Source organism: Nansenia antarctica, assembly GCF_963989245.1.
Source record: "Nansenia antarctica genome assembly, chromosome: 8".
Lineage (NCBI taxonomy): Eukaryota > Metazoa > Chordata > Actinopteri > Argentiniformes > Microstomatidae > Nansenia > Nansenia antarctica.
The window spans coordinates 48305774-48333572 of NC_137678.1; the positions used below are offsets into that span (position 1 = coordinate 48305774).

At 42.6% G+C, this 27799-nt stretch overlaps 2 protein-coding genes across 2 annotated transcripts in view; one reads left to right on the forward strand and one right to left on the reverse strand.

Moving 5' to 3' along the window:
* Window positions 1-16517, forward strand: part of LOC308164328 (putative ATP-dependent RNA helicase TDRD12) — a gene marked incomplete at both ends in the record, with an annotated part of 28641 nt that extends 12124 nt beyond the window's left edge. Inside the window, 15 exons of the mRNA XM_080538446.1 lie at window positions 3290-3475; window positions 3778-3931; window positions 4397-4524; window positions 5066-5257; window positions 10918-11046; window positions 11662-11779; window positions 11880-12019; window positions 13358-13572; window positions 13757-13838; window positions 14023-14201; window positions 14403-14633; window positions 15042-15117; window positions 15231-15403; window positions 15602-15800; window positions 16455-16517. Of these exons, the coding sequence (XP_080394572.1) occupies window positions 3290-3475; window positions 3778-3931; window positions 4397-4524; window positions 5066-5257; window positions 10918-11046; window positions 11662-11779; window positions 11880-12019; window positions 13358-13572; window positions 13757-13838; window positions 14023-14201; window positions 14403-14633; window positions 15042-15117; window positions 15231-15403; window positions 15602-15800; window positions 16455-16517 (2265 nt within the window). The remainder of the gene's footprint in view (window positions 1-3289; window positions 3476-3777; window positions 3932-4396; window positions 4525-5065; window positions 5258-10917; window positions 11047-11661; window positions 11780-11879; window positions 12020-13357; window positions 13573-13756; window positions 13839-14022; window positions 14202-14402; window positions 14634-15041; window positions 15118-15230; window positions 15404-15601; window positions 15801-16454) is intronic.
* A 7465-nt stretch (window positions 16518-23982) lies between these two features.
* On the reverse strand, window positions 23983-27523 carry LOC308164330 (F-box only protein 47-like; the record flags this gene model as incomplete). The annotated part of the gene is made up of 10 exons (XM_080538448.1): window positions 23983-24080; window positions 24259-24418; window positions 24572-24714; window positions 25641-25781; window positions 25979-26152; window positions 26299-26407; window positions 26493-26570; window positions 26736-26812; window positions 27068-27220; window positions 27424-27523. The coding sequence occupies 10 exons, from the start codon at window positions 27521-27523 to the stop codon at window positions 23983-23985; spliced, it is 1233 nt and encodes a 410-aa protein (XP_080394574.1).
* Window positions 27524-27799: the final 276 nt, after the last annotated feature.

A 27799-nucleotide genomic window follows, 5' to 3' on the forward strand; every position in this document is an offset into this window, starting at 1 on the left:
GTATTGGTAAAATGTCAGGAGAGGGAGCGCACAAAACACACAGCCAGAAAGGTGTATTATAAAAGCCACTTTATTATTATGGGCGATGATCAGCCGGACATAGATTCGGAGGACGGCATAGTTCAATAAGTTAGAGCTGGTTTCCCTAATTACCATTACAAACAGTGTACAAAAAAGGCACGCTCTATTGGAGCCACAGCACGCTCATAAAGCCACACATAGAAGCACGCTCATATCGAGCCACAGCATAACCATACGGGCCGACACGAGGCCATAGGACACCACACAACTCCACTACAAGGGGCGGTCAGCAAGACCGGGTGCTCACCACTACACGGCAGCGAATGTTCCTGCGTTCGCGCTACAATATTGTGCCTACATGCTCGATTGTTATTATTATGTAATATAGGCGTCTTGTATGTGAGATGTGCCGTGTAGCTATGTGGCATGACACGGAAATAAATCATGCATGCAGTAATTCGTAGATCTAGTAATGTGTATAGTGGCAGCTGTGGGCTAGGTGTAGTGGCTGGCTGATGGTGATGTTCATATATTGCCCTTGACTGTCAAACCGTTAAAATAGATGATTGCTCCATCCACAATTGAAGATGTCAGGTTGACTGGTTGACAAGTTATGAGCTTTTCGTCATCCATTTCATCCATTCAGGTTACCGGTAAATTACATACACGTACAGTAGAGTAAATATTAATTTTGGGTTGCCAGATGTCCGGTTTTCAGTGGACAGTGTCTATACAACGTGTGTACAATTTGGCTGGTCATTCAGTCGTGCTAGATTAGAAATCTGGCAACCCCGTGCTATCGTAGATCTTTGAGTAAACTAATATAATATATACAGTATACATTATACAAGTTTCACTTTTTGAATGGAATTACTGAAATAAATCAACTTTTTGATGATATTCTAATTATATGACCAGCACCTGTAGTATAGTATATATTATAAGTATAAATAACGTTACTTGCTAAAAGATTTACGATAGCCTTTTTGGCTGCACAGTACAAAATACAAATAACAACAATGATAATACTTTTTTAGTAATATTTTATTCACATGTAATACATGCCATCATGTTAAATAACTTAATACCCTCCCTAAAGCACGTATTTCATCAAAAACAAAAACAACATATTCATAAGAATGCAGGTATGCAAAGTTATAGATAAATTCACTGAAAAAGCTTAATGTCAAGCCCTGACAACACTATATTTGTACTTTGAAATTGCATGTATGTATTATGTATGTTACACTAATGTTTTTCAAACTACTGTTACAATTAATTTGTTTCCGTTTGTATTGGAAACTGTTATTAAACAGTTTATAAGAGTACAGTAACGTAATAGACTAGTGTTTTGATGCTAGCTCCGAAATGTTAGCTAGCCAGCTAGCCACCTCTTTGTTTGTTAGCCAGGGCCAGGTAGAAACAAACAACTGTTACAATTAATTTGGTTCCGTTTGTATTGGAAGCTGTTATTAAACAGTTTATAACAGTACAGTACCCTAATAGACTAGTGTTTTGATGCTAGCTCCAGTGGTCTCTCTCCCCGTTATGAGTGACTCAATTAATTTAGATAGACCAGTTGAAGTTTTCCCAATTGTCCCATTGTGATGCAATAATCCGTCGCACCACAAACTTTTACAAAATTTGCAAAATTTGACAGTGCGACAAAACTTGCACGCCGTGTGCTTTGTCCCATTCATCCACGAATGGAATCGAATTTTCGCGGTGCGATTAAAATCGGGGCCGTATGCGTTGGGATGAGATTTTCTCATAGACTTCCATTCAAACTTCAAAATCGAATGTTGTGGTGCAACAAAAATTGCACGCTGTGTGTATTGGCCTTTAGCTTGTAGAGACGTTCGCTTTTAGCAGCCCGCTATCTCGCTAACTTTAGTAAGAGTCTATTAAAATGGAAGCCAAGTTTCTTAAACCTTGCTCATACAACAACCTTGCCGGGAGCGACGGCTACAGGTAGCCTACCACTTCATCTTCAATGGCCGACCGTGTTTGCGAGCAAAAGATCCGAGTGTGCGCGTTTATAGCTGAACATGATCTGTCTTTCACAATGGCTCAGCCACTCGTCGATTTGTGCAAGAAGCTATCAGAAGACAAAAATGCACTGACAAAGCTGTCCGTTTCCAATCAGCACGCCAGCTATTTAAACACACATGGCCTTTGTCCCGGAATTGAAAAAACGGCTGTGTGAAAAGCTTAAAAAAGCAACGTTTTCAATTAATATCGACAAAGCTACTAATCTTAACATGGACAAAATCCTCAATGTCCTTGTTCGATTTTTTTAGGATCTGGCCAAAGTAACAACACAACACCTAGTCAGCAGGAAAGTAAACATCGCCAACTCGTCAGCCCTCATGCAGGAGCTCAAAGATATCCTGGAGTCCAATGGTCTTGACTGGTCACTAGTCATCAGTATTCTACTTGATGTAGATCTATTGATCTATTGTTATAGTGATAGTGGCTTGATAAGTGATGCAATCAGTTTGGCCTTAAGTGATTTAATCAGTTTGTTCTTTTAAAGACATCTAAATATATTATTTTATTTTGTATTGAGTATAAAACAGTATTAATGCATTTTAACATTGAGACATATATTTTGTATTGACTATAAAATAGTATTAATGCATTTAAACATTGAGACAAGAAGCTGTCTTCTGTACCCGCTCTCCCAATATCTCAAACTGTGACCCCCCTCCCCAAGAAAAAGTTTCAGGCACAGGATTTTTTCCCACTTTAAGCCCTGCAACACACTACGGCTGTAACAATTTGATATTAATAAAAATATTGAATGAGGGTTTCTACATGTGATCTGGAAGATGTGAAATCACATTCATTGATTGTCAGTTGTCTAAGTCAGATGTTGTGGTGACGAATGTGTATAATATATGTGACACAGTCTGATCATTGGTCCGCATGTCGGCAACCAATCAAAGTGTTCGGACTTTTCTTTTGAAACACTACATTTCAACGTTGTTGAGAATCACAACACAAACTCGCTAGTCAAGCCAAAATACTGCAAGGCAATGGATTGCCGGTGAGTAATTTCCACTGCTATCTAGTTAACTATAACACTACTTTACATTGTTAGCAGGCTCACAAAACAAGCTGTGTTAGTTGACTAGCGACGTGTGTGTCATTGATTTTCAACAACGCGGAAATGTATTCACATTTTTCGAAAGAAAAGTCAGATCATTACATCGGATCCCGACATGAGGACCAAAGCATTAGAATGTGTCATATGTGTTCTCTCCAGATCCTAGTGAGACAGAAGTTCACTAGGCCGTCGGTGGCTGAAAGCTATTGCTGGCCAGCAGTCGCCTGGGGCTGTGACACGGTCCTCATCTCCCGCAGCGCAGACGAGCCCCTCACCTACCTCCCCCCGTTACTGGCTCACATGCAGCTGTCCTCAGGCTACAGCACCCTCTCCTCACACACCGGGGTGAGCCCAGCACACACACACGCACACACACACACACACACCAGACTGGAGGATGGAAGCTCAAGCCTGTCTCCATAGTGTCAATGTAGGAGTGTCTGTGTTATTAACAGACTAGCCTAAAACTAGCTAAAATATGTACAATAGAACAATATTGTTCCAACTCCAGTACTTTCCATGCTATCAGAAGGCTGATTTTTAGATGTGGTTTTCTGGACTACTACAAATCCATAGTAAAACGATCAAGTGGTGAGTGAAGATACCCATGTGTTGTTGTTGTTGTCGTCTGGTGTCCCCCCCCCCAGCCCATAGCAGTGATCCTGTGCCCGGGGTGGGAGAAGGCCCAGACTGTGTTTGACCGGCTGGAGGAATGCCAGACTGCCCAGTCCCTTCACCCCATGATTGCACTGGTGGGACTAGGGAAGGACGAAGCCAAGACGATCAAGATCCAGAAGAACTGTAAGCCTACTGTCTCGGGGGCTCTATTAGACTTGCTCTAGTTGAAGTCATAGAAATTGTTTTGGGGGGGGGGGGGTTGAATTACAACATTGGGGGGGGGCGGCGGTGGGGGTGACGGTAGCCTAGAGGTTAGAGAGGCCGGTAGCCTAGAGGTTAGAGAGGTAGCCTAGAGGTTAGAGAGGCCGGCTTGCAATAGGAAGGTCAGGAGGGCGCTTGCATGTGGCAAGGCAATTAACCCCTGTGCGTTTACTATGCAGGCTGGGAAGTGTGTGTGTGTGTGTGTGTGTGTGTGTGTGTGTGTGTGTGTGTGTGTGTGTGGCTACTTGAAAAGTAGATCTTGGTTCAAAAAAGATTGGGCACCCTGGGTCTAGAGCAAAAATACCTAATTCCAACAATTGACTGTATAGTATATTGTTGGATATTTGAATATGTCATTCCCTCATTCCCTAACCCTTCTGTCTCCAGGCCAGATGGTTGTGACCACTCCCTTCAGCCTGGTGCGTCTGATGGCCTTCCACTGCTTTATGTTCCTGCGGCTGTGTCACTTGGTGCTGGACGAGGTGGATCTGCTCTACTCACAGGCCCCAGACGAGGTCAGAGAGAGAGAGAGAGAGAGAGAGAGAGACATGATTTTATGATGTTTAGAATGGAGTTCACTAAGTTAAAGAGGAACAACCGCCTGATGCAGTGGAGGACTGTCTGTCAACTAGGGCAGGGCGATATGCCCAAAAAACGTTATCATTATATATGATATATTTTTCCTATTGATCAATAACTACAATTAACATAATCATTAATTCAATTATGTTCTATGTACCTTTTGAAGGGCATTTTATGCTTATGACTGAAGCCTAAAATAACCAGCAGGTTCAAAATGTCTGAAGGCAATACCAGATAACCAAAAAGCAGTGCTTGATTACAGTTGCAGTAATAACACTTATCTATATCTTTTTATTCATTGTCTTATTATATAGTTAAATGTGTATCTATTTATTTTCCTCCTTGTTCTGTATTTTTTTATGCTATATGAAAAGTTATTTGAATTGCCCCTGTTGAAATGTGCTGTACAAGTAAACTAGCCTTGCCAACACCATCTCCCCATGAGTGTTCTCTGACTGCATTGTTCCTTCTCAGATGGCCACCATTCTGCAGCACTTCCAGAAGGTGACCGACAGAAGCGAGCGGGCTTCCTGCCCCAGGCAGATCATCGCCGTGGGCAAACGCTGGAGCAGCCAGATGGTGGGGCTCCTGGCAGACCACATGATCAACCCCTGCATCATCATCACAGTGACCGAGGAGGCAGCACTTTACGGCAACGTGCACCAGGTCAGCTTAACCTTTGAGGTTGCATATAGCAGGGTATCCGCGGTGTCTTGAAAAGTATTAAAATATGATAAATCAATTTTGGGAAAATCAAGACCCTTAATAAGTATTAAGTCTTATCACGATTTTATGAGGTCTTGAATCTTGTAGATATTTTTCTGAATTAGACTCTGTCCAAAGAGTTTGAGTCCTAAAAACTTTTAGTAAAAGTTTGGGAATTTATTAGTTCTATTAAAAAACAATGATGAACCGGAAATGGTGTTGTATGATAGTGGTCTAGTGTCTATTACAACTAAAACTGTTAAGTTAAAGGTGTCACTGATGTAAACGGTTACAGCTCCAAGTGGCGGTGAGGTCTGGATATTGACACGGTCTTTAAAAAGTCTTAGAAAGGTATTGAAATTAACCTCAAGATTCCTGTATATACCCTGTATAGGCAACCTTGTCTTTAAACTAATGCTGTCAATCGATTAAACATTTTAATCAAGTTAATCACAATAATAGGCTGTGATTAATCACATGTTTAAAATACTAGTATTTACTTGTATTTTTTGGGGGAGATAAAGCATAAAACAAAAACAACTGCATGGCATACTAGTTAGAGGAATCTGTTATTTGTTTTACTTTATTATAACATTTCTTAGTTTTTATGATTTCTAAATAAGATTAGAATCTCTTAAATGTGCAGAGTAAAAGAGTCTCAAGCTATGCAGTCAGAATTGCACTTAACTGCCAAACCTCAGACTGCACCCGTCTGTTCTCGCCTGAATTCTAGTCGGTTGACTCAAGCCCTATCGTAAGTAACTGCTCCGCCTCAGACGTGAAAGGAAAAAACGTTGTTCCCGCCCGGTCTCGAACCAGGGACCTCCGGAGTCGGGAAGAGTTACTCTGAAACTCTTATGTCTTCGACCACTAGTTCGTTTTGTGGCGCTGTTCCGACTTTTAGTACTCCAGCAAGCGGAGACGTAGTCTCCGAAGACTAGAAGAAGTCTGCTTCTTGCTTTCAGACAGTTTTTTTCTTCAAACCCATCACTGTTATTTTCATTCTCGAATTGCTATCACAGAATACAGTATTTTTTTTTTTCTTTTATAGCTCCTACATAAACTAAGAAGGACACAGGTTAAAGTATACCTTTTGCTCTTGAGATCACTTTGGCCTTGTGAGAGGAATGGTAGAGCGCTCGCTTAGCATGCGCGAGGTAGCAGGATCGATGCTACGCATCTTAGTAGAATTTGGTAATATGAAGTATGATTAATTTGCGTTACATTTTTCTAAAGTTTACGGATTAATCGGGAGTGTTAACACGTTAACATTGACAGCCCTACTTTAAACACTTGATGACATGTCTGTACACGATCAATTCACAAAAGTAAATTATTTTCTTGAGCAAGAGATCCTAATAAAATGTTCTACCACCTTTTTGTGGCCGATTGTTATGATTACATCAAGTTTTCTCTGAAAAATGGTGGACATCGCAAGTCTGTAAACACAAAAGAGTGCGTTTGTGAAATTCAATGGATGCAAAATGCTCATAGAGTTGCCCGTATACATTTTTTATTATTTAACACTACGAACGCGGCGGATCGCGACCTTATTCAATCGCGATGAGGTGTTTTTCAGCACTATGATAGTTTAACATAGAGAAGAGTGTACTGACGCACAAAGATCGCTGGAGGGCGATGTCACACAAGGCCGTCTGCCAGGCTCCCACTCCTTTTTCCCAGAATGCATTTCGCACCGGCAAGCAGAAGGCGATTTGAATCCTCCATTAAAAAAAAAAAAAAAAAAAGCTGTAATTTTGCCTTTACAAGTGTTACCATGTCATTTTATGAAGTTTTAATATGTTTTCAGGTGAGAAAGTACCAATATATATTCCCAAAATGTGTCCAGTTTATCAAAATAACCCGTATATCTCCTCTGACGATTTTCGTCGTCGAATTCGCTAACATGCGTTCGTAAATTCGCCCTGGAAATCTGGTCAGCACCCATGGAATGCCTCTTGTCCAATCAAATTACCTGGTCCCTTTATGACGTTGAACCCGGTGTGCGCTCCGGCGCTCTCATAGCGAATTTACGAACGCACCCTGCGTTTTCACTTTAATTCATAACATTTGTCGGGAGAACAGGTGTGTATATTGGACAGTAATTCAGCACTAAACTATCTGCACTGCACTACTGTCATTGTGTCATACATGAAGCTTACAGTGGGACAAGAACTTGTAGTCACTTTTTACATTTTACATTTAGATTTACAGATTAACTGCAGCACATATTTACTGTATTGTAGTGTAAAGTAGTGTTACAGTAAATATTTGCCATATTTACAGTATGGTACTGTACTGCAGCATTTTACAAGTGGGAAGCACTGTTATTGTACATTACAGTAATATGGGTTAAAGCAGTATATCTCATGTTTACTGTACATTACTCTAATTTTACTCTGCACCACATAGGATTGCAAGACAACCTCACAGAGGTGGAAGAGGGCCCATTTTTACTCCGCAACAAGAGGAAGCCATTTGTGCAATGGTGATTGCAGATTCCAGAGCGCTGTTATAGAGGATGACAATATCTTTGGCAATATTGAATCTGTTTCAATCTCTACAATTGACAGAGTGCTTAGGAGAAATGAAATGAGCATGAAACAACTGTATAATGTGCCATTTGAACGGAACAGTGACAGAGTGAAGGAGATCCGTCACCAGTATGTACAGGTAAAACATTTATGTGTTCTATGCATACTCTAATGTTCAGTGCTGTAAACTGGTTACATGACAGTTCATACTGTACAATATGTTGTCCAAAATGCATTATGTTACACAGGAAAAGTTGTTATAGTTTCTCTCTCTCTCTATTCTGGGATAAAGCATGTACTGGAGCTGGACGCCAGGGAACCGCTGCACACATTCATATATCTTGATGAGGTGAGTTTCAATCTGGCAAAAGGTAGAAGGCGTGGCAGAAATCGGATTGGACAGAGAGCCACTGATGTCCCAGGCCAACGAGGAGGGAATATTACCATGTGTGCAGCCGTCTCAGAAAACGGCGTCCTCACCCATATACCCTGTCTTGGTCCATACAACACACAACATCTGCTGACTTTTTAAGACACTCTTTACAGGGACATAATCCCTGAGAATGAGAGGGGTCTAAATGGCCTTGCTAGCGGCCATGGATGCTGCATGTGATGACATCACAGCACAGTCCTGCAGAGGGTGGATTCGCCACTCAAGGAGGTACTTTCCTCGCTGCATTGCCAGGGATGATATTCGCTGTGATGTTGATGAAAATATGTGGCCAGACAGACAGGAACGTCTGGATGCGAATGAATAATTTACAGTACTGTGTATGTTGTATGTCCAATAAGTACTGCAATATTGTTTACAGTTGTGCACAGCTATACCCAAAGGGTGTTTCTTATGTTTGTTGTAAATAAGTTTGTATTTTTCTTTTGCACAATGCTGTGAACACATTTGAATTGCAAAGAGCATATGCAGTAAAAATGTGAAACATAACTATTCAGCGTCTTGTACTTATTTACCTCACTAAATACAGTAATGTGTAACCCACTGTAGATTTCATATGGCCGTGCAAATAGTGTATAGTACTGTCTTGAGCATTTTCAGGTAGTGTCACCAAGATCTGACTTTTTTGCATTGGAAAACACTTACAGAGTGAACTGTCATAATGAAAACATGACAAAGCCATTTGACTATCTTGTTCATAAACAATGGTGTCAGGACTTTTCATTTTGATGACACTGACAACTGTTGTGCAAATGTTAATAGTGATGTGAGAAATGCACCAAAGCGACTGAGAAAACTGTATTATACACAACAGTGTTGTGTTGTGTATATGTGAGTGAGACTGTGGTCTACAGTGATATACAGAAAAAACATTATATACAATATTATACATATATTTTTGTTGTCAGGACTTGTTTAGTTATTGTCATTTCGCAGAGTCACCTCAATAAAGCAAATGAACAAATGGAACATTTGCGAACAGTTCTGTAACAAAACGCTGTTACGTTTCCTCACACATGTGTAAGTGGAAATCCTTGGCCTTTCCTGTGGTCCTCGTAAATAAACCAGAATAACTCGTTTCTAAAGTCAGTTCCATTCACTTGATGTAATGGTTGAAGCATGGGGGATGGTAATCTTGGGGGAAGGTAATCAGCCAAACAAAGGATTTCCATCCCCCACACCTCCCAAGGGGAGCCAAGCGGGTTTCAAACACGGCTCTCAAGCAAGTTTCTGCTGAGTAAGAAGGATATCAGCGATGTCATGTTTTTGCTCTACATTGGACATGGTGTCTTGATTGATAAGATTATCCATTGTTGACTGATTATTCATTGTTGACATTTGATCATGTTCTCTTTTACTGTGCAATGTGTTAGTAGGCTTTGGATGCTGCCTTTGAATAACAACCTTTTGAAGTGGGGTTTTAGGCACTGTTCCTATATTAGCATATTCAACCGGTGATTGTTCAAGATTCATAGACACAGATTGTCCCTTTTGCATATCATCATAATAGGCATTCGTGTCATGTTCTTTACACATTACATAACCAAGATTTATTTTGCAATCACAACAATGTCAACACAATCACAACAGAATCTTATTTAATCCAATCAGGTTGTATATATAATCTATATATATAATCTATATATTGGTTTCAATATACCTCCATAGCAGTCTACAGTCTAATTTAGCTATATCTATAATTACATTATGAGAACATCAGTATTTTTACGCCTTTGGTTGTATTGTCTGAACGAACATTGATTGGGAGACATACTGTACAGTTTATCATTTTCATAACTGTCTGCACATATACATATCTTATTTTGATTGTTATTGTAGCCTATATATAAACACAAATATCAGTCTTATGCACTGTGTCTCATTCAGCACTGAAGCCTGAATTTGAGCACAGTGTGTGCCCCCTTGCTACCTCTGCTGATATAAAAGAGAATTGCAGGCTTGGAGAAAAAGATGGCAGCCACAAATACACAGACACACACAGAAATACTGCTAAAACGCTTTATACTAACTCGCTTTTGAAAATGTAAAAATGCTGGGTGGTAGAACGCACATATCTAGGAAAAGTCATGAAAGGAGGGTCCTGAAATGTGATCGAGTGCAAAGGTAGAATTTTTTTTGTACTCACTGGTGCTGTTTAACACCTCACGGCTGTTCTAGTGTTAAATGTTTTGTCAAAGGTATAACCACTTGAAATGCTAATGTTGCCTATGCGCAACATCGGGTGTTAAGGACTATAAATCACACATTTATGCTTAGGCCTTCGTGTAAAATAATGTTTTTGTGGCTCAAAGGCTGAATTAAAACACATGTGGGTATTAACTGCCTATATCTGTACAAAAAAGACAGACATGTTATCCCTTGGGAAGTCCTAATCACAGTTTCATTTCATGCAAGGCAAACTGGGTCCTGGTATCAAAGGGTTATGGGGGTAGAGGGTCTCCACAAGACAGTTGGGTACAACTATCAAACCCCATGTGTCCTAGTGTTGTCATAAACAGACTTTATTTGGCATAATCAATTGGTGTACAGATCCCCCCAAAAATCTGCTATTCCTGGTTAAATCTTACAGTCTTCAATCACTTGAGATTATGTTTCCCTCATCTTTCTCCCCACAGATGATCCTGTTGTGTCTGGAATGCACAAAGATCTCAGTGCTGCTTGGTTCGTTAGACTTCAACCCTGAGGTGGTCCAGAAGACCCTCATTATCGCTAACTCTGCAGAGGATGTCGAGCATGTCTTTAAGGTACAACACTCTCCTGTGTGAAGAGGGTTTTTTCATTTTTGCAACCTTATATTGGGAGACTGTCTTTTGCAGGGGTAGTGGAAGAACCAAAAGACCATTGTTGTTATTGATGTATCACCAGTTGCCTAGTTATGGCTTTGTTATGCCTACCATTGAAAAGGCATTTTTTTTAGCCATTTGACCAGTGATTGTTGTGCCATTTCGTATGTCTGCTCACTGTGCCGATGTCTACACGTCTCCTGAATATTGTAACAATTAGTTTGTGCCATTTTAGTTTAGCATTTACCTTTGTAAACGTGTATCTTGTCATGCAAAATATAAATCACTATCTTGGAGAAAAAGTACTGTAGAAGTATAATAAATACATAAATAATAATTGGTCATTAATTAATACATGTTTTTTTTATTTTTATATAATCTGTATTTTATTGGATTTTTCATATTGTCACATTTGGTCAACACATTTCTCGACTCATACAACTGTAGTATAAAATAATAACAATATCACAGAATAACTCTTTTGGACAATTTCTCCTACATAACACTGTCACCAAACATTAATACATGTTTTTAACTACATCTATTTGATCTTCCCTCCTTGTATCTGTCATTCAGGGTGTGACCAGCACATCTGCATTCTCCCTGAAAGCTCATGAGGGTTTAACATACCAGTTTGACTTTGTGATTGAGCAGTGGAGGAAGGACATTGGACTTGGCACTCATGTCATTCTGGGTAAATTAAATCAATTAATTATTTGACATTTAAATCTTGTCAATTTCATATTATTGATAACATTCAACAAATGTCTCCCTGTATTTCCCCTGTATTCCAGTCACCACCAATGAGTGTCTGAAGGCCCTGGGCATCAGGGATGCTACGTGTGTCGTGCATTACGGCTTCCCAAGCTCCCCTAAACTGTTTGGCAGCCGTCTGTTCTGCATGTCTGACAACTTCCAGAACCTCTCTGACAAGGTAGGACAGACCAGCTACCCTCCACTCCTTTCACAAGCATACTGAGTTCACAGGTCATTTTTTAATTTTATTTTATACACAAGACAAACAAACAAACGAACTAACAAACAACAAACTGCCAGGCATACATGTCTAGTATGATTTGGTTCAAAGCAATTCCCAAAATGCAACATCGTCAGGTATTACAAGGGTACAAGTAAAGAGTAAAATGTAAAAGTAAAAATAAAAAAGTGTACAGGCTTGCATCACTACAGGATATAATCAAACATTTGAATACACTTTGAGAGTCAATAATTGGACCCCATATGTTCAAATATCTATTGGGAACTTTAGAGTTGTAGAAGCGTATTCTCTCCATCTGCATGATACTGATTAATCCGTAGAGCCATTTCTGGAAGCAGGGAGGTGGAGGTGATTTCCAATCCAATAGAATAATTTTCTTAGCAGCAACAATACCAGTCATTCATTCCGACCGTTCCTCAGCCGTATAGTTGGAAGCAGTCTCTGAACATCCAAAGAGTGCCAGTTCAGGATCAGGGGGAATGTCCCTTCCATAGACCCTGGAAAACCACCAGATTTTTTGCAAATGAGGACCGAGACAGAAAAGATGCGCTAGAGACCCATCTGCATTTTTGCATCTGTCACACAGTGGAGAAACCGATGGATAAATTCGGTGTAATGTCTTTGAATAGTGGAGTCTATGGATGACTTTGAATTGGATCAATTTGTACCTGACATTAATTGATCAAGATTGGATTCTAGCTAAACCTTGTTTGTCGTCAGTCACCTCGATATTAAGGACCAGGCTTCGCTCAGATGGTCAGTGGATACAGATGGGCCTCACCTGGGAAACCCCATTGCCAGTAAGACAAAGCCCTAGCGTTGGCTGCCCAGAAATAGTTACGAAATACAGGAAGGCCTAATCCTCCCTCAGTTTTGGACTTTTGCAGATGTGCTTTCGATATGCGATGAGCTTTATATCCCCAAACAAATGGAAAGATAATGGAGTCCAACTTCTTAAAAAATGCTGAAGTGAGGAAGATTGGGAGATTCTGAAATAAATAGAAAAAATCTAGGGGGCGATACCATCTTGATCGTGTTGATACGGCCCATCATAGATAAGGGCAGAACGGAGAGGAGCTCTCGAAAGCACGTCTACTCCATCCACTACTCACTAGCGCCCCCCCAGTTCACAGGTCTTTTAATTTGCGTATTATACCTGTTGCTTTGCAAACGTCTGAGAAATGTGCCCCATTTCCCAGCACCATGATTGTATTGGGTATGCTTTCTCAACCTCAAGATTGCTGTCTGGACTCACCAAAGGCTTTTCTTCAACAGGACAAGAAGGGTGCATCCCACCCCCTGAAGTCAGTCCTCCTGCTGTCTGAGAGGAACGCCCGTCACGTCATCGGGGTCATGCGCTACCTGAAGCGCACCGAGGCATCGCTGCCCCCCGAGCTGCTCCACTTCGCCCAGGGGGTCCTGCAGGCCCAGGAGGAGCAGAAGACTGACAGGCCCTTCTGCAGCTACCTCAAGAGCTTCGGCTTCTGCAAGTCAGTGTTTAGAATATGGACGGATTGACCTAAAATGTACTTGATTTGACATTAATAATCTGCTAAGATGCAACTGTAATTAGCTGAACCCTGGATTTGGCTATTTTGCTCGTAGGTATGCGTCTGAAGAAAGGTGAAGTGGAACTGAATTCTGTAATGCTTAATTACTTTCTTTCTGTTGCAGGGACAGTAGTGTTTGTCCTTATCGACACAGCATCAGCCCTAAACAGGACCGCCCACTTCATCAAGACTCAGGAACTATAGTGGTGAATCATAGTTTATGATTCACCACATTTTTGACTATGGTCCAAATGTCATTCAGAGTATATTATTTGGGTGGTAGTGGGTGCTTGTCTATCTTCCACAATGAGATGAACCTCTAACTGTAACATGCTTATCTGTGTATGTACACTCGCAATATTTCCCTTTTTTACCTATTTGTCATCCAAGGTTTTGCCCTTGCACATCAAGACCGCTTCCCTCTATGGCCGCATTGTGAGCAACAAAGACGACTGTTATGAGAGCCTGGCTGCAGAGATGGTCTCTCACTACGCCAAGGAGAAGCTGTATGCCAAGGAGGTGCTAGAGGGAGGCCTCTATGGAGTACAAGAAGAAGAAGCCTATCATAGGTCAGAACCCCCCCCCCCCCCACCAAACCCAACATGAATACAAATGAACAAATTTCAGCTATGAAACGATGTTCTCAATGTCAACAATCGGGTGACTCAGAGAGAAGTCCCGTTTGAGTGTGTTTCTGTGCTTAGACAACAAAGAGGCGGCTCCTCTGAGAGACTTAACCGTCTCCCCGCTCTGACGTTCGTCTCTGTCAGAGTGCGGGTGACCTCGGTGCCAGAGGCGGCCGGGTGTCTGTTCTCCAGCGTGACGGTGGCGTTCCTGGACGAGGGGCGCGAGCAGGAGACGAAGGCCCACCAGCTGCTGCAGCTGCCTGCTCAGTTCCACAGCCTGCCTCCCCAGGCCGTGGAGATGGTTGTGTGCCGGGCCAAGCCCGTCGACGCTGAGGTGGACTGGAACCCCAAGGTCAGTACAGTCACAGGACTCGAGTATCACGATTCGCAAATCTATGTACAAAAGAGACGGAGATGAGCAGACCAGCTAGCTAGCTTGCTAGTTCTTTGACACTATTCACACCATGGAACTATAATCAGACACTTTCTAGTCACAATAATAACGACCAATTTGAACCAACGTTCTCTGTCAGAACACTCAGCAATTATATTTGCTAACCTTTCAACTTGCTTACTTTCATCTGCAGACATCTCACCCTGCAAAAACTCTCTCGCATTGCGCCTGCACAGTCGCGCAAACATTGTTATATTCTTCAGCGTTGGCCTTGTGGGCGACCAGGTGCCCGCGGGCACCGTGTTGGCTACCCCTGCTGTAGAAGAACATCATACAATGACATTCCAAGGGTGTAACTTACCCACTCTGGGCTCACCATCTCTCCTCAGTCAGAAGATCAAAGGCCTGCATCACCAAGCCAAGGTCGTTCTGTGTCTGGGAAACACCGTCTTTGTTGATCCCATGGTAGGCTTTACATTACACTTAGCACTATAGCAACTTGATAACCCAGAGTTATCTCTACTTCATTTCAAAGTCAACTGAACTCCTAGCCTAACCCTTGTGTGGCATGTCTGTAGGTGAGAACCACCCGTCTGCCAGGCCTGAAGATGTCCATTTACGAGTACAACGTCCACGCCGAGATCCTGAACACGGGGATGGGCACCAGCAACCTGCACCACCTAGACCTGCTGAAGGAGCTCTGCCGGGGGGCTGTGCCCGCCGGCGCTGGGGAGGTCACTCACAGCCTGGGGTGAGCGATGAGGCTTCCAGCACCACACACACCAGACATCCTAATGACCTCCTAACACGTCAGGGGACCCGTGGCATTTCGTTTCTATATGATAGAGAGATTTGTCGTTCTCAATCTCAACCTAGTTCCCCAATAGTTGCTGAGAGCACTTAACTGGCTCCCCATTAATAGTGTGGGTGTGTGTGTGTGTCATGTTAGGCCGGAGGGCTCTGAGGTGACTCTGGAGGACAGGATGCAGGCTGCCGAGGAGACCCTGGCCCACCGGATGAGAGCAGCCATAAAGAGCATGCACTGTCACCAGGAGGTCCTGACAAACCCACCCACCCAGGCCCTGACACACCCAGCCCAGGCCCTAACAGACCCACTCACCCAGGTCCTGACAGACTCACCCACCCAGGTCCTGACAGACACACCCCAGGTCCTGACAGATCCACCCACCCAGGCCCTGACAGACCCATCCCAGGTCCTGACAGACCCACTCACCCAGGTCCTGACAGACACACCCCAGGTCCTGACAGATCCACCCACCCAGGCCCTGACAGACCCATCCCAGGTCCTGACAGATCCACCCACCCAGGTCCTGACAGACCCACCCCAGGTCCTGACAGAACCAGCCCAGGCCCTGACAGAGGTCCTGGCTTCCCCGGAGCCATGCGAGGCCCCAGTACCTGTCGCAACACAACCAAAGATGCAACAGTGGAACAGCCTCATAGCCAACCTGAAAAACGCCACTGAAACACTGAGGTTTGTTTCTTCTTCTTGCCCAGAGAGAAGGGGCGTCAAAAACTGACACTAAGGGCTCGATTTCACTGGCTGCGTCAACCTCAGCGGCTCGTGTGAGTTTCATTTCGGCTGCCATGTTAATGGGTTGGAGCAGCCATACAGCCCATGTTAATGGGTTGGAGCAGCCATACAGCCCATGTTAATGGGTTGGAGCAGCCATACAGCCCATGTTAATGGGTTGGAGCAGCCATACAGCCCTGTTAATGTGATTAAATAATCATGTGATAATGTGATTAAAACCACCTCTGTGTGGCCTTGGATGGTCCAGTGGTCTCGCACCACGGCCTACAGTGCACATCTGCCCATATTGGCATTCGAATCCAGCCAATAAAGAGCTGATATGCCCTCTCCTCCTTACTCTCCTCGTTACTGTCTCTCTCCACTGTCTCTATCCAGTAGAAATGAAGTTAAATGTAAGAGTGGGACTGCGCCACTTTTTTATTTTTTGGGGGACTGCGCCATTTTTTTATTTTTATGAATTATGAGCCGAATAATAATTTAGTTCTGTTTCCTGTCTGCTGTGCGTTATTTTAACAGTCTTGTAAGATTAGGTGTTCCGGTCCTACGGTGATGTTCATGCCCATGTCATGTGCCTTACTACTGGTTTAGGTGTATGAAAAGTCATGCCGTGTATACAATCATACCAATTCAATAAAGCTCTCATTCTCAGAGCGAATTACGTGTGAAATTAGCATGCTAGCGGGTGTTTTCATATAAAATGTTATATATGATATAGCTGACTAGTAAGCCTGCATCAACCTTAATGCTATTCAAGTGCAAGAAGATTACAATTGTCTTCGCAGTTTAAGATACACACATTAATCTGCTGCGGTAGTAAACACAGCGCAGTAGAATGACGTCACAGGCGGTCAGATTTTGGCCCTAGTCTGGAACGCACGTCGAACGTTCGAACGATTAGCAAACGATTAGCAAGAGCGTTCGAACGATTAGGCCGTTGATGGCCCTGCCAGGATTTGGCAGCTGCCAGGTTTTGGCATGACAGCTCCACCACTAATCCAACAGGAACAGTAGCCGTAGGGGGGCTAGCAAGGCTAGTAGTAGCCCTAATATTCAAGCAGTAATGTGCAATATTTCAACTTCTTTTCAAATGATTGGTCACTAGAATCCCTTCCAACAAAATGAAAAACACACTATTGTTTCTCAATTTTAATGTCTTCATTTAATATAAAATATAGAAGATTAATAATAATAATTATTATTATTATTATGATATATATATATATATATATTATTTTGTTATATCTGGTCGCCAGTTGGGGGGGGGCACTGTCATGCCAAATCGTGTACAAATCTTACCGGGCCATCAACGGCCCATCAAAATCTAATCGTTCGAACGTTCGACGTGCGTTCCAGACTAATGGGCCATAATCACACGTGAGTGGGCGTCACCATAGTGACGGGCCTGAGGAGAAGAAACATGCAACGAACAATAAGTCAAATGTTTAAGAGAAAGGAGAGAGATAAAGAAGCAGATAATGTGGCTAAAGTTAGAAGGAGAGAGCAAATTGAGGGCCAGAGGGGGGAGGCAGAACCTCTGCAAAATGAAAACCCACCCTCAGATGCAAACACAGGTGATGATGCTAACTTACCAGAGAATGGACATGAAGTTAGCTTACTAGCAAACTAGACAGTGGCTTACTCAGAACACAGTCTGTGTGCATACAGTACAACATTTTGTATGTATCCTACACATTGTAGGATACATTTTGAGATATTTTATTTTACTAATAATCTGTTCATTAATGTATCTGCCCACTGTTCTGACAATTCAAAGACAGAGACTGTTTGACTGTCTTTTGATGAATTTAGTTGTAAATGTTATTCTAATTTAAAACAGTTGAAGGCCAGAGGGAGGAAGAGGAGACTCAACAAGAAGCAGCAGGTCCCTCTCCCTACTCAGAAGAAAGAACAGGCGATGCTGCTAGCCCTCCTACTGCTTACCCTAATGTATGGAAAGAAGAACAGTATAAACAGTGCAAGGAGAAAAATGAATGGCTGCATGCTGAAAATGGAAGGCTAGGCTGTAGCCCATGCCATGATGTAAAAGATCTGGGTGTCATGGCATCCCGTGGGGTCAACATAGCTACTCAGTGGGCTGAGGGAAAGATAGCCCCAAGTGGTAATTCAAGGGAAGTACAGCTTTCATCACTGCGGAAAAAGATCCATGAGCACAGGAACTCCACAGTGCATACTGAAGCTGTCAAGATTCTTCAGACAGCAAATAAAGACATACTTCTGAACGTAAACGCCAGTAGTCAGGAGTCTGCATTTGAGTCTACTGCCAAAGTATTCATGACAGCATACTATGTGGCCAAGAATAACAAGCCTTTCACAGACTTTGAGAGTCTGATTGACCTGCAGCAAGTAAATTATGTTAGCTTAGGGCGTGTTTTGCACAGCAAAACAGTCTGTGTTGATATAATTGAGCATGTGTCATCACAGATGAAAAAGGAACTTCTGAAAAAGATAATAGAGGCCAACTGTAAAATCATAGTATTGGCTGATGAGTCGACCAGTGTCGGGCACAAATCAACACTCATTGTGTTTCTGAAGGCTAGTGTTGATGGAGACATGGAGCCCATTGCCTTTCCATTAGACCTGGTTGAGCTGGATAGTATGTCTGCTGCTCATATCAAGGAACAGATTATGGGTTGCTTGCTTAAGAACGGCTTCACTGTTGAGTTGCTGAGGGAAGTCCTCATTGGATTTTGCAGTGATGGGGCCAGTGTCATGCTGGGAGTGAAGTCAGGTGTTGGGAAGTTGCTCCAGGATGACTTCCCAGGCATCCTACTATGGCACTGCCTCAATCACAGACTGGAGCTTGCTGTGGACCAGGCCCTGGATGTGACGGGGGGAACAAAGGACTTCCAGGCATTCCTTGACAGCCTATATTCATTATATAGCCAGTCACCAAAAAACATGCGGGAGCTGAGTGAATGTGCTCACAACCTAGACATTGCCCTCAGGAGGATCAGAAAAGTGTTCAGTGTTCGCTGGGTAGCTTCTTCATGCAGGGCAGTCTCTGCAGTTTGGCAGTCTTATCCAGCCTTGGCACAACATTTCCGTGAAGCATCAGAGGATAACACAAGGGACAACAGAGACAGGGCCAAATTCAAAGGTCTGCTTTCTAAGTTGTGCTCCATCAACTTCCTGAAAAGTCTTGCAGTGATGGCAGATGTTCTGACTGAACTTAAGAACTTGTCAGAGATTCTTCAGGACAGACAGACCACGCTCCCAAAGGCCCATGACAACATGACAATCTATATCAAACGCATAGAAAGCCTCAATCGCTACCCAGGACAACATGCAGTTGAAGCCAGCCAAGCAGAGGAAGTGATGGAATTCAAGGGAGAGGAGTTAAGAGTTGGCAGGTCTCCCATCATTAACTCTGCTCAGTTCATCCAAGCAGTGGTAGACAATAAAGACTCTTCACAACCACAGCAAACAGAGCACAGGCCAGTGTTGCAGCCAACCGAAAAGAGGCGTACAATAACCTTATCAAACAAATGGCAGTCCTCAACCCTGACAACTGGGACCACGACAATGCTCGATTTGGAGATAATGAGGCGAGGGCTTTGTGTGATGTCCTACATCTGAATGGACAAGAGGCCGACCTTGGGTTCACTGAATACAAAGCAAGTGGAGGAAGAACCATTCCTAAGAGGATGAAGAAGTTGCTCATGGCAGTTGACACACTGTCTGCAAGCAATGCTGACTGTGAACGGGGGTTCAGCACAATGAACAACATCATAACTGAGTATAGGAGCAAACTGACAACAAGAAATGCAGCAAATCTCCTCTTCATCAGCTCTGTGGGACCTCCATGCAGACAGTGGGATCCACTGCCTTATGTGAAGACTTGGCTAGGCAAAGGAAGAAGAGCAGCCCACTCAACAAGTTGCATGACTCGCCAATACACAGAAGACAAGGATAACTACTTCAGCCCTCTGTGGAAAATGTGGAAAAGTGTTTAAGTGTTCCCACTTTCCCAGGGACCTAGATCCTGGATGGAAATTAATGAACCTCAGTTATTGGGAAGAAACACTTGAGTTACCCAGTTTGTGTTTAAAAAAAATCTGTTCAAAAAGGAGACCTGAAGAGACACATGATAGTTCACACAGGAGAGAAACAATTTAATTGTTCAGTGTGTGGTAAATGTTTTGCTCAAAAAGGAGAGTTGCAATCACAAATGATAACCCACATAGGAGAGTCTACGTTATAGAGTCTGAGTTATGAGTCTGTTATAATGTTTAAATAAATAATTTAAACATTATATTATTATTATTGTCAAGTGTTTCTAATTTCAACACCAACACCACGATGTGTGTGTTCAGGGATGCATGAAGCTGGTGGCGGGAGGAGAACAATATGAAACGATGAAGGTTGGGGTAGTAGCCTATAGTTCCTGTAAGAAACTCAAACCACTTTCACCCCTGAGCCTATGGGTAAACCAATGCACTCATTCACATCCTTTTACTCCAGCATCATCATGTACATCTGGGAGAAGTTGAGGATGTGAGGAGGGCACTGTTTCTAATTCACCTTGAGCGTGTTACAGAAGCAGGTCGTGATATGCAGTCGTCGACAAGGCAAGGAGTGAAACAATGAAAGGCATTCTATTCGCCGACTATTAGTGCCCCATACTTACGATTTATCCCTGTAATGTATGTAGGCTCCTTCAATGGATCAATGACAATCGCAGTCTCTGCAAGCTAACCGGACTCACACAGCTGGGACCATTAGCGGCCAATCCTAGGATGAAGCTTCACTGGAAAAAAGCAGCGGCGCCAGCCAGACGAAAGCTCAGATAAAAGGCGAAGCTGCATCTACAGCTGGCATTTTCAAAAACTTGAAATTGCCCAGTTCAGTTGTGACAAGCGGAGCTGGTACAGACCATTGTCTGAGCCGACGGAGGGGAGGTGTACTGCATCCTAAAGTTGCAGCTGTGCAATTCTCTGATCATCATAACATCATGGTCCTAAAATGCTGTCTGTGTATCATAACATTATTGGATAACATCATAACAACAACATCTAATGATCTGAGGATAGTCATTATGCGCACTCTAAAGTGAAAACAAGTCTTTCCGCTGGATAAATGACAGTTAAGTGCCCAGAGATTGCAACATACTGTATAGTAACTGTATCTTTATAGAGTTAATTGAAGCATACATCTATAAATAATATTATTTGAAATTGGCATGCAGTCATTATGCTGCCGCAGTAGGATAATGTCTCTTTAGTCCATATGATTGCCCCTTTTTTACATGATTGCCCCAGTTATGGAAGTGTACATCAGAACAAGAAATCCTTCCTAACACTTCCCTGCATACTCACCCTCATAGTTCCCCTAGATGGTTTCTGCCATGCTCGAAATAAATTGTGTAGTAATCGAGACTGTGCGTCCAATTACGTTTACATCTCCCAAGACAGCTTTGACCATATCACAGTTGTTGCGCTTTAATGCTCTTTAAATATACAACATGCGCCTGGATATGAGACTAGGTGGGCATTAATTGGGTACCTACACGATAGAAGAGTATGCCAGGGCGGTGGGCACAGTCCCACAGGTAGGTGTGCCAGGTGTTAGCCATTTAGACAGATAAGGTAATTGTAAATATGAGAAGGGAAACGATCCACAAGAGGCGCAAGTACAAGTATCTACATGGTCCCCATACTGTAGGTACAGTAGAGGCGCACTTTTTCGGAAGTTAAACTGCGTCTGTAATGGTTGCTCAAGTCACAATTCATTCAAGTTCACGCGTCCTTCAATGCAGCTACTGTATGTTACCTGACTACAGTATATTAAACCAAACGACACCCACTCCCCTTTAACTTCATCGCAATGTGCATGGAGCCACACTGTAGACACGTATGGATCTTGAAATAATGACCTGTCAGAAGAATTCATACATTAGGCAGCAACCTTTGAGCTCTTGTATATTTGTTTTGTTATATCATATTATACGAGGCATATATAGAGAGAGATAGAGGAAATGGTTTACTCATTGTTTGTTATAGTCTCCCAACAGACCTGTAACATTTAACAATGCTAAACACCTATTTGACTGTATTGGACTATTACACCCTTATAACAATGAAAACATGTTTTCTATTATGGAAATATCAACAGCCAGCCAATGTGTCTTTCTCATCTGAAAATAGTGAGCATTTGTATGCAATACAACTGAATGTAAAGTGTATTTATTTGAAATGTCTCCGGGTGACATGGAGACAAACTTAATCATGTGCTTGAAAATCAATTTTCTCACTGAGAAGTGTGTTGAGCAATCTTGTGATTGAAAATGTACAAATCAGACGGAGAGTCAGAATCTACGACCGGTCCTGTTGACGCATGCCAGAGGGAAATCAATACAGTGAAACAGGAAACAAATGTAGCAACACATGCAAACTGCTCTTGGGCTCGGCTGTATTCTATTATTGCCTTTTTGGGCTATTTTGACTTTTAATTGCTGATAGTATAAAAGACTCGATTGTGTTGCTGTAGAGGACGCATGTAGACGCACCATCTGCATGATATACCACTGTAGCTTCTTCTTATTATTATTATCAATGTCATCACCAAAACATTTCACAAATGACAATTCAATATAGGTTCTAAAGCAAAGACTAGCGTGAAAAAAGACAAATACAATTAAAACCACATCCCTATACAATGCATTTGCAGCCATGACGAAGCAACCGTTTACCTTTAGCTTTAGAGAACACTAAACACTATGGGGACCAATGGTTACACACACACACAGTTTATGCCTATCAAATATTAAAGAAACTTTAATTATTTGTTTAGGAGTGTTAGGGAACCCTGTGTCATTGTGCTTTGTAAAACACAAAGCACAGTATAATTAATGCATCTTTTAGCCCAGTCCAATAGCATGGTGTGTTCTATGAGCATTTAGTTAAGCGAGAAGCAAGAGGTCATTAACGAGGCATATTCTCACAAAGGATAGCTGCAGGGTATCCAACAGACTACAAAATAAAAAAATTGGCCCTTTTTCTCTCAGTTCACATCTCCGCCACTGGAAGCAGGGTGACTGGAGGGACGTCAGGCTGAGTGTGGTGCCGCTGGCCATGGTGCTGATCCTGGCACACGGCACATCCGCTTCACTGTAGCTCCCGGGGGGAAACACTGGCAGTCATAGCGGAGGCAGTTGATCAGCTTCATAGCGACTTTAGTGAAAATTATCAGAATTGATTGATGAAAAGCTGAATAATGTCGCTTACTATTTCTCTTTTACACATTGTGTGTCGAGCACATCTGTCTTTCATATTATTCCACGACAGGCAGCCCCCTTTTTGGGTCAGTTTCTTGTGTTATGTATATAGTATTATTATTATTATTTGCATGATTATGATTATTATGATTATTATGATGATGATTATTATTATTATTATGCTGCTGCCACATTCCCAGAGAAGCCCTTACAGCCTAATTTACCCAGGCTATCCATCTGTCTTCAGGAGATATTCATTGTTAACATTTGTGATCGGCTAATTGATGATAATGCAAATGTGTTTTTATATTTCATACAGAAACAACAGTATAATCAATACATAACCATAATACAATACAAGTTGAACACCTCTATCCAGAAGAGTAGTTTACACAGACGTATACTGTAAATATATAGATATAGATATAGATATATAGATAGATATAGATAAATATATAAAAGACATAACAAAAAAATGTATATATTCTCAAAGATTACAATCAAAGACAGAACATCCGGTTTGTTGTGAAAGAAAGTAATACTACAGAATGTTGTAGAGAATCACAGTGTGGAAGTGAGCACTGGCGTTGAGGAGGCTGCAGAGGCTCTGGAAGATCTCAAAGTCTTCTTGATCGTTATCTGTGACAAGATCATTGACAGTTAGAAATCCGCATATGTCTACTTATTTTCACTGTTTTTCTATTAATGTGTTCCCAAATAATATGCCCTTAACTTTAAGATTATTTTAGTGCTACAAAGCTTGAAGGAATCTGGACCCTGATCTGATACGATAGTCTTAGTGCCTATAACAACTCACCAGCCACCATAATCTCGTACATCTCCATGGTAACCTCTGAGAACATGTTTTCCACGGCCTCGATGAAGGACCACTTGTCAGCAGAGGAGGAGAACACCTCACACACCTGCTGCACCATCTTGACGGACCAGTTCATGGACTCCCCGTCCTTCTCACACACCTGAGAGGGGGAACCAGAAATGTCAGTAGCTCAGGCCGGTTCAGGCAGTACCTTCCGATAAGTGGGCACAAAATGGGGGAAATGTGTCTCTTAGGTTAAAAGATACCGGAACCCTAGAGCAGATAATAAAGTTATTTAGCAGCAGTGACTGACCAGTACGAGGTACACAATGAGTCGTGAGATCTCAAACAGGCGTCCATTGAGGGCCTTGCTGGCCAGCACGCTGCAGCACACGCTGTTCCCACACAGGAACAACAGACGAGCCACATTCTCCATGTGCCATGCCTGGGGGAGGACTGGAGGCCAACAGAACCAGCACAAAACAAAACAACTGTCATTCATACACACAGCATTCACACTTTACATTAACATTTTTGACATTTAGCAGACGCCTTTATCCAAAGCGACTTACAAGCGAAGTACATTTATCGCATGCCCGGTACACACATAAAGATAATCTGGGCGATTTTGGCCCAATTTCCCCCCTTCCGACCAAGGACAGCAAACCCCTGATTATCGGATGGCTCTAAAGATTATCCTACAAGATTATTCTGTGGTGTGAGGTGTGTTAAGAGTCAATTTCTCCCGACAATCTGCTCGGAAAATGGTCGGGGCCGACGATCGTAAATATTAAACGTGTTCAATATTTACGATCAAAAGTCTTATTGTCTGTGGTCAAAACTGACAACTCCCAAGTCCGATTGTGACGTGGAATGGAATGTAGCCACTCAAGAAGCCAGCTGACTGACGCGTCTTCTTCTTTTCGTTCTTCTGCACTTTATTTTCCCTGTAGCACATGGCTGCCTCTACAGGTCAGTCAGGGTACTACTACCCTGTTCACGCGAGACTCCAGACTGTCGGAGGACAGATCTTTATGCATGTGGTTGTATATTGGAGCACACCACACACAATACGATCAAGACTGTTCAATCTATGATTTTTTTATCTTCATGTGTGGGGTCCTTCTCAGATAATCAGAAAATCCTTATATGTGTACCAGGCTTAAGGTAAGTGAATCATCTATACATCAGTCATCATCGCACCATTTGCTTAGTGAAATCTATAATCCTATGGTAATGGTACATACTGTACGTGTGGACTGACCAGACATACAGTATATACAGTATACAGACAAAATAGTGTAAAAGGTTTGTCTACCATTCCTGGGTGTGTAAAATATAATCATTAAAAGTTGCCAAGTCCTCTGGGCTACTGCAGTTACCTATGAGCTCCTCCAGGATGGCCATTATGGTGTCGGTGGTCCAATCTTTGGCTTCCAGGTCGCTGTTTAGCAGGATGAGAGCCTTGGCCAGGTCCCGCTGGGCCACCCCAGCACGCAGCTGCTCCTGCCAGCCTAGCGAACCTGGAAAGAACATTCCCTTACACTACACATACACTTTGCCTTGCAACTCTGGCCAACCAAAAAACAAGCATTTCATTTGTTATTATTAACATTAGAATTTCACCATGTAATTACTAACAAGTGATTTATATACTGTACAAAAGTGCAACCAGTTTTTTTAAGGTAGAAACCGAGAAGGCCCATGTTGTCCCTCTCACCGTCTGGTAGCAGTGGTCCGTAGAGGATGAACAGCAGCCGGGCTTGGCTGACAATGGGCCAGGGTTTCAGGATGCGGGTCAGCCAGAACAGAGTGTGCTTGCGGTTCTTCCAGGGGTCCAACAGAACCTGTCTGCAGAACAGACGGATCTGTTGCTCCAACAGCTGACATGAACCTGAGGGAGAAAAAAGACATACGGATCACTCACGTCTCTCACACTCTTTCAATTAGCCTTTCTGTTTGTCTCTCTCTCTCTCTCTCTCTCTCTCTCTCTCTCTCTCTCTCTCTCTCTCTCTCTCTCTTATAGGGACAGACACTCACCTGGCTTTCCTGTGACCACTGACATGATTTTCTGCGGTAGATTTGTGAAGTCGCACAGGAAGTTGAAAACTCTGTGACACTCCAGCTCATTCCAGCCGGCTATCAATGTCTGTCAGTCAAACATTAACCATCTCAATACAGGATTCAGCCTTTGATATTAAATTGTCTGATGTTCTTTGTAACTAGGCTCTCACCTGTAGAAACGCTCCATAGCTGGAGAAGCCTTGGCATTGCACTGATTGAATGCACTCTTCCATCATGAAGCAAGGAACCTGAGTGGGAGGTAACAACTGTGTTAGTCTAAGTAAGGTTAACTAGAAAATAACAATCTATTCAATGTTGTCAACTGTTTGGTTTGTTTAGAAATGTGAGAATGTTTGTAGAGCACACACAGCTAAACATTGCCTCATCTGTCCTCCCTCACCTCTCTGTCTTACCTGTGAAAACTTGCTATATATGAACGTTAGCCTATCCTTTGTTGGCAGCAAGAGGGTACATCTCTTGAACAATAAACCTAAAACAATGAGCAAAAACAACAAGAATGTAACATAGTGACTATATTTGCCAACCAGGACCACTTGCTTTCCTCATCGGACCCCCTATGAAAGGAGATAGAAATAATACTTTGGTCTATCTACCTGATAAAGAATTACAGCAGAAATAATGTGGCTCTGAATATTTGTTTATTATAAACATGTGTGTTCTTGGCCAACCAACTAAGTAAAATAAAGGTAAATTAATCAAATAAAGCTGTTGAGGAGCCTCTCACCCAGCGATGTGTAGTGTTCTAGTGAGGACACCTCGGTGGAGTGATGACACCCCTGTACGATGGTCCTCTTCCTCCAGGTCTGAGTGGAGACATAGTCCATGATGTAGCGACTGATGGCCTTGGACACCATGCTCAACACACTGATCTGCAACACTTTACCACAACAAACAATGAGGCAGGGAGAAACATCTCATTAATTCAGATGCACGTCATTGGAGCTATACATATGTAAGACCATTTAGTACCCTGCCCCTGGTAACGGCTTCAATCAGAATAGTTCAGCCTCATAGATATGTCTCATCTAAATAATCATAATTCACCCATCCTGAAAAATGTCCAAAGCAAACAGAACCCACCAGAGAGTCTGTCCAGGATCATGTCAAAGACCTCGGGGGCCAGCCGCTCAAAGAAACAGTCGCTGGCCCGAACCTGACGACACTGACTGCGGGTCGTCATGGTTCTGACAGGATACGGCCGGCGTCTGCGGTGATACTTGTGGGTCACCGTGAATTTCCTTGTCACTTTCGCCATAATAACTGGAATACTGTCAAGCCTTTATTGTCCCGCAAATAATCTAGAAGCGAAAGGAAATAGTTAGTTAGTTAAACTTGGTGGTTAGCCACAAACTGAAAAGTTGCTGGCTAGGATAGCTGCATGAACTTACCTAGCTGAGGAGAATGGCACTTGTCAATAAACCTTTGAAATTGTTGCCTTACTGAGCTTTAAATGCTC